At 42.0% G+C, this 7,827-nt stretch overlaps 1 protein-coding gene across 1 annotated transcript in view; it reads right to left on the minus strand.

Moving 5' to 3' along the window:
* Positions 1 to 6,473: 6,473 nt before the first annotated feature.
* Positions 6,474 to 7,827, minus strand: part of TSPAN3 (tetraspanin 3) — a 49,506-nt gene continuing 48,152 nt past the window's right edge. Inside the window, exon 7 of the mRNA XM_019504429.1 lies at positions 6,474 to 7,405. Coding sequence (XP_019359974.1) covers positions 7,313 to 7,405 — 93 coding nt within the window. The 3' untranslated portion in view covers positions 6,474 to 7,312. The remainder of the gene's footprint in view (positions 7,406 to 7,827) is intronic.

Below are 7,827 nucleotides of genomic sequence, written 5' to 3' on the forward strand. Positions count from 1 at the left end.
GTTGGAGCAGCAAAAGGGAACCCAGGTCACTCCCTTGTTGCCCATAATGTGCATAAGGGAGGGGGAGAGAGAGCAATAAGGCAAGCACAGTATGTGTGTGTGTGCACGTGTATGTGTAGTGAGGCAAGCACAATGTGTGTGGGTGTGTTCATAGGGTGTCCCACAAGCACCCTCACCATACGCATGCATCCATACCCCTCTTGTACTGCCATACACACGGACCCCTGCCCCCCACAAACCCTATACCCACCCACACCTCACATTTCCATGCACACCCACATGTTCCCTCACCCCACCCCCACATACCCACACAATTTACACGAATAAAACTTTATTTTAAGCTATTGTGCAATCACCTCTATGTACACTACACAAACACATGTAAATCAGGACAAAAAGATTCTTTGAAATCAAATTAATGAATGTTCTAGATCTTTGCTTTTTAAATTGTAATCTGGTATTTTTCTGGTTCTGAGATGGCAAAATCCCTTGCTGAAAGAAGTACTTCCAGGGGCAAGGGGAAAGACTTCTGGTGGCAAACGTTGGGGGTTAGGAGGTGGGACTTCCAGTCCCAAGATGGCAACCAGGGGACAAGACATGGGTCAAGGGGTGGGGCTACTCATGCAGCCCTCGACAGCTTGCCAAAACTCAGTACGTGGCCCTCTGCCCTAAATTATTGCCCACCTCTGCTTTATCTCCACTAGAGATCTCTGCCAGTAAAGCTATAGTGGCAGCCACTGCATTATATAGAGAAGCCCCAGTACTGGGAAGTTTCTAGGCAGAGCACAGCATGGCTTTCCCTCAAAGCATTCACCCCATTTCCAGGGGCAGGAAGTAGGAACTGAAGTTGTTCTGCAGCAGAGCTCCTAACTCAGCTGTTCCTGCATCTTCAGTTCCAACACATGGCTTATGGCTTGTTTACCATGGAAAGTTATTTTGGGATATGCTTGTTATGGGATAAATCTACCTTATTCCAGATTAGTTTAGCCTGCTTCCAAATGAGGATCAATCTTGCTTCCAGATCCTTTGAGATACACAGGCTTTAATGTGTTGGCCTAGCAACATCTCTAAGATAGACTCAAATTCTAATGGACACACATTTTTAATTAGAAAATCCCTTGGCAAGAATAGGAAGTTCAGCTAAACCCTCCCTTTCCCCTGGCCCTGAAAAATTTCAGGGTTTACCTAACATTGGCGAGACAGCAATCGTGTCTCGTGTGTGATTCTTTGACAAAGAATAACCTCAGGGGTTTAGGCACTGCACCCTGAATGGGAGATCAGGGGTCTATGCATGCCTCAGTCTGAGGGGGGTCAAACTCATGTCTCATGCCTGCTAGGAGAGTGCCCTAACAACCAAGCTAAAGCTGGTTTGGCCCACTCCCTGCCCCTCCTTCTGAATCTGCGCCCCTGCATAGAAAGGAATGAAAGATTCAGACGGGCAAAAAGAGAAAATAGGCAAAGGAATAGGGTTCTGAGAGCCCCAGTAATGATGGTATTCCTCAGGGAAGGAGGAAGAGGAGGAAAGCCCCCAGTTATGGTCCCTGCTTACATTTTGTATTGAGATAATGGAATAAAACGCATAAAGTGCATATTAACTGAACAACTCCTATTACAGTACGTATAACAGGCTGCAAAAGGCACCCCTAATTGTCTGTCACCTCAAAGATGTGGTGATCAGTTCTGCTTCAGGTAAAAATCTGGTCTGTTTCCAGACTAATGAAGGGAGAATTTATGTGAAATAAATGGAAACAATTCTTACCTTGCCTTTTGCTGGCCAATTAACTTATTTTCCTCCATTGCAAATGCAACCCCAGGTCCTCTAAGCTTCCTTCCTGGAAGGGACTTCCCAGGTGGAGACGCTTGATTGCAGCAGGTACCTCATATCTTAAGTGAAAGCAGATGGAGAACAGAAGCCAGACCTTCTCTCAGGAGCTGCCTAACTCAGGCCAGTTTGCAAAGATGAACACGACAGCTCAGCTCTTGCCCATTTGAATCACTGATGCCAGCACAGACCTTCTTGGTAGTATGCACTTTGATTTTATTTGCTTTGCTTTTCAGACAAAGGATGTGGCTTGCCTAGCAGCCCAACCATTTAAAGTATCTTGAGTATAGTGCCCCTGGCCTCAGTGCCGACCAGCTCTACAGTACAAGTTTAAGATACGCAAACAGTTCTGACTGGTGCTTCATGCAGTTTTCTGTCCACAGCTTTCCTGAAAGGTCACCATTAGCCTTTAGCCCAAGCTGTTACCAACTATGAAGAGCAGAAAACAGGCAAGTTGTGAAAGCTTGACAATCAGCTGTTGCTCCTAAACAGGTACTCTTTTTTTTCCCCCTTACTATCATGCAGAGCCAAGCTATTATTTATAGCACAAGGCAGCCAGGTCTCTTTAGAGGTGACACAGAACAGACTGTCGCTTAGCAAAAACTGCAAGTAGTGACAGGATAAGTTACTGTTGTTCTGTCAGTGCTGCATACCACTATTTTAAATTCACAGAGAAACTCTGCTCAGGTGCTTTAATGTTACAGCTGTGCTTCACTGAGCATGCTCAGGGTATTTTGAATGCATGACCAGAAAGGAAATGGGACTTTACTTCATCTTCCCTTTGCTGACTGGGGTGACTCGCTTGAAGCAGATCCTTGCTTGAAGGTGGATTGCTGAGTAGAAGAAACAGGGCCCGGGCCCCTCTTTGCTTCCTGTAAAGCAAATAGCTGAAAGATGTAGATGGTAGCTTTTCACAAGGGGATTTAAAGTAGAAGGGAGCTTGAGGATTTTTGAGAGAACAGAATAGGAAAGAAGGGCTTTTAGTCAAGTTGTTAAAACTTTTTTTGCAACCAAGTTTTTCATTCCAGTGACTAATTAATATGATGTATTATCTCATGCACAGCGCTCTATAGAATATTGAATGGACTCCCATTTGGATTGCAAGAATGTGGGTCTTTATTAGAGGAGTAGTCTGCTCAGTTATTGCAAATGTTCTCTAAACATTGAGTTTCCTGGTCCTCCCTCCCACAACCCCCCAAAAATCATCCCCACTACAGCTTGTTTTCAGAAAGAAAGGTGATGATGGCACAGATGATGAAAGCCTTTGTCACAGATTGGATATGCTCACCCCTTCAGGTAGGATGTGAAAACAGTAAGACTGTTTGTATTCACACTTTTTTAATACACCATAAATAAGGAAGGGTACAACTGCATCATTATTATTATTACTATTAACAACAACTAACATTTAAGAGCTTCTTTAATTCAGAGGGACTTTTGCCGCAAAGTTCAGCGACAGGCAAAGCAGGCCCAGGGTTTCTTTTAACCCTGAATGAGAGGACTGGTGGCATTTTGGTTTGTTTCTTTTTGCTTCATCGTAGAGAACATATTATGTTCCTTCCATGCTCCTGTGGGTCAGGGATAAAGGCAAACTTCAAAGAAAGTCTGGCATATTTCCAACTGAGATTTTCTGCAAGCATAGAACTGGTTGTCATTTAAAGAAACCAGGAAAACCATTTTAATAAAAAGTAACTTCTCTGCAACTTGGGGCAAGTCATTTAACCTTAGTGTCACTGTATCCTTTTCTGCAGCACAGAAATTATACTCCTCACCCATGCATGCAAAGTGCTTTGAGATGTCTGGTTGAAAAGCTTTTAGCCATTCATGGTATTATTGGTATTGTTCAATGCCAGGCTCAGTCTAAAACCAGCTTTTGGTGAAGGTTGGCTCAATATTTGCAGTAGAAAAACCCAGACAAAAGGAGGACAAATTACATTGTGCACATGAAGCTTTCACTTGTTTTGTAATGAGACTGGAAAGCTTATGGGAAGGATGTATATGAGAGAAATTCACACATTCAGCACGGAGTCTATGAGGGAGTTTTCTGCATTCTCTTCCTCTTCGCAGGGATGCAGACGTTCAACAGCTGCATCTAAGGAAGAATTGTTTGGAGGTTCCAAGCTGAAGCATTCAGTATGGAAGTCTTCTTGGGAAAGTAGTGAACTTTAGCCTCCCCAGGATAAGAATGTTAACATAAGTATGAATGAAAGAGGCTTCAATGCACTGACGTGAGAAAACCTTTGTCTTTAGAGAATGACTGCAAGGGCCCTGCTTGTTTGTTTCAGACCTCCTTGAGACATGAGTGACACTGACTTTGTTCTACTAAATGGCAGTTAAAGGTTTTACTGCCCAACTGGGTCACTGATCAATTCAGCAGCCAGCGATAAAGAATTATGATGCATGTGTAGAGCGTGTTTATGCAGACTGAGCAATGTGGCATTGTGGTAACTCCTTTTACTACAGCAAGTCAGCAGGGGCACCAAATTTGACCGTAGTGTTGTCTCTCCACTTTACTCATTTACTATTCTTGAGCTCCTGGATGAAGTATTACCTTTCCTGGATGCTCATCTTCTCTCTCACCAAGACCTTAAGTATAGCAACAAACAAGCTACCAAGATTAGCGTGCTCTTACAGGGCATGCTGGCTCTGGACTGAGGCAACATTTCCCTCCCAGCTTTAACAATAAAGCCATTACTGTCGGCAACTACATTCACTGAAGAAGGTTTCTCCTTTCTATACTTATAGCAAAGCACCAGTTCAATTAACCTAATGGTCAGCAACTACGTTCAAGATGCATCATGTTTGGCCATAGAGGCAGCTTTAAGTGTTTTTTTTTTTTAAAATACCTCTAGATAGCAGGCAAAGCTTGTGAATGCTGTGATGCTGGAGCAGATGGAGCATCCCTCAGGAGCACGGGGGGGGTACTCCCTAGTGTACTTAGCAGCAAACCCAGGAATGGGCCAGAAGCACTTCCGGTCCTCTTCCAGGTTCTCCAGAGAGCATGCTGCCCCCCCCCCCCCCCCCCCCCCGGCTTAGTGACTAGTGCCACATGGAGGGGAGAGGAGACCCAGGGTCCCTCCTGCAGCTGAACAAGAGAGGAACAGAGAAGCCACCCAGAACACTCCCTGGCAGACCCAGATGTGGACCAGGAGTACTTCCAGTCCACTTCTGTGTTGCTACAGAGCACATGCTCCTTCCCCCACCACACTCCTGTGGGATGCTTCACCTACCCCAGCATTGCAGCATTCACGAGCCACACCTGGTACCTCAAGGTATTCTGAGAAATATTTAAAGCTGCATCTAAGTCACTGATTCTCCAAATCAGCATTGAATCTTTAGATTCTATTTGGCCAAATCTGAATTGGGGACAGTGGGTTTAAGAACAGTTTTCTTAGTACAGAAATAATCTTAACAGGCTTAGCTACACTGCATTAGACCAGGACATGGGGCACCACCATGTAAGACACACCCTGTTCTACTTCCTCTTTTGTTACTTTTTTTTTTGGCATTCAGTATAGAGAACAGGAGCAAGCAAGGGTGACGTTGTCTCCTTAGTACAGTCTGAGGCAGTGTAGATGTACCTTAAGAATATGGAGCCAAACCAAATGTGATATTTGAGAATTCAGCTGAGAAGGTATTCTTCTGGATATAGCACCATCAGGCATTCTTTTACACAATCAATATTAAAGAGAAGTGGTTTGCTTATCAACAATATTACCTGCATTATAACCATCTCAGGCAGCATTTAAAATAAAAGCTTTGATACATTATATAATCAGATATTTGATGAAATGCTCTGATTTCCCAGTATGTTTGTTTCTTTTACCTCTTGCTCCAACACAAGTGATTTCTTCCTTCTCCTTTCCAACTCTTCTCTAACATTCCTTAGTAGGCCTGGCTGGGAAGCAGAACCGCTTCATGGACTTCAAAACGTCTGTCAGTTTATTTGTCCACAACCGGAACCAGTTCCAAAGTTTAAGATCCAAAAAACAGAAAATTTGAAGCTTGTGTTCAGAGATTAAGTCTGACTTCCTAAAATGTTTTTACAGATGTCTGGCAGCATAGTACCCAAACATTGTGATTATCTTTAGTTAATTTAAGAATAAAAGACTAAACACTGAAGAGTTTTGTTTTACAATATGATGCTTTCATTGCAAACCCTGGAACCACAAACACTATACAATTATCTGAACACATCCGATTTGCAGATAATCTTACATGTGCAGCTGTATTTAACTATAAATTGAGTCTTGCAGAAACCAAGTCTCTCCTGCAATGGAATTAGTGGACTCAGACTGAAGAGGTCCAACAAAAAAGCACTAATTGTGCATCAGATAAGGATTAACTCTATGGCTCCATTAATTTCAGTCCAGTTTATCCTTGCTCACCTTCTAAGACTTGCACAGATACCTCCTAGTTCCAATGCTCATCTTTGAGCAGGTTAGCACAAAGTTCTAGTACAAACAAGCATCAAGAAAGCATCTTAAATGGCCTAGCTTTTATCCAAAAAACAGTGCAGACTTCAGAAGACAGATCTGGACACAAACTTGAGATTTTTACATTGGAACTCTATTTACTTAGTTCTAGCACTATAGGACTGGATTGTCTAAAGTAGAAACCAATGTGTCAAAATGAACATGTAATAAGCAAATGGGTTGGGGGGGAAGATGTACAGAGATTTTATTTAATCAGGTTTACTATTTACAGTTTAAATCACTTTCACATACTGTTTTGCTACTCTACATGGCTACATTATTTCCAAGCAAATTTAAGATCTACAATGTAACAGTTCACTTCAACACAAAACAGCTGTTCATAGAAAAATGAAATAATTCAGTATAGAACAGTAGTGCATACATTATACTCCTGAAGAGCCAGCTTGTATTTTAAAACACTAACATTTGGAAGATTTGATCTTTGAATTTAAGCTCAAAGTACAGTCATGTGATTCTAAAATTATTTTGGTTAGTAGTCATTTTTACATTTGGACTTCACCTAGGCATTTCAAAACAACACTGGTGAGGGGCAAGAATTAATATATTGTCAAATACAGCTGGCTTCCTTTGTACAACTTTGGCCAAAAAGGTTCCACGTAGTAAAGATTTAAAGGATTCGCTCTCTCTATGCAAGAAACAGTCAGTTAATGCTTAGAAGTAATCTACCAAATTAGGTACACGTCCTTTAACTTTCATGTCAACCAAATTACATTCAACTTGCAAATGGTTCTGAAAGTAGAATGTTTACTAGTATACTAAAACATAGTTAGATACATGAATAGCTGGCTAAAATAGTGAAACTCACAGGTAAGTATATGGGTGTGTGGAAAGCCAAGCTGCTTTGCCCATCACCAGTGTACACTACAGCTGTCCTTATTTGTGCAAGGTGTGCTTTAGCTAAGTCTACATAGACAGGAAAGCTACTGCAGTAGACCTGGCCCATTCACCTTCCAAAGAAGGAAGTGAGATTCAAGCTTAGGTTTTGCATGATTTTCTATGCGTAAGTTCCTCCAGTGATAAGAAGTTCATAAGCAGGGTCCCGACTCCTTCTACACAGCACTATGCAGGCACACAGCATGCCCAGCAGCTACAGGGAAGAAGAAAGAAAAAAACTGAGTACACAAGACACTCACAAGAGATTTGGTTTCTGTATGTAAGTGAAGAATAGTTGAAATAAGTGATAAAATAAATAATATGCAAAATACTGAAATGATGCTGAAGTACTTTAAATATTTAATTGCTATCAATGAAAGGCTAACAGTTCACAGAGGAAAGCAGAATAATATCACGTGATGACTGTGTTACTGTAATCCAGAATGTACAAGCTGCACAATAGTTTAATAACCACAACCTGACTTGAATATAAAGAAAGGCAAACCCTAGTTGAGAATGGACGTTCCAACAAGTGTGCCATGTCTGTAGAAAGCAGTCTTCACTTCAGATTCTCTTAGAGTACCATACACCAGCATTTGCAGCAAAAAGGGCCACACCGGCAGTGTACCAGGATTG

The sequence above is a fragment of the Gavialis gangeticus genome, unplaced genomic scaffold (genome assembly GCF_001723915.1).
Source record: "Gavialis gangeticus isolate Ggan-Ray unplaced genomic scaffold, GavGan_comp1, whole genome shotgun sequence".
Lineage (NCBI taxonomy): Eukaryota > Metazoa > Chordata > Crocodylia > Gavialidae > Gavialis > Gavialis gangeticus.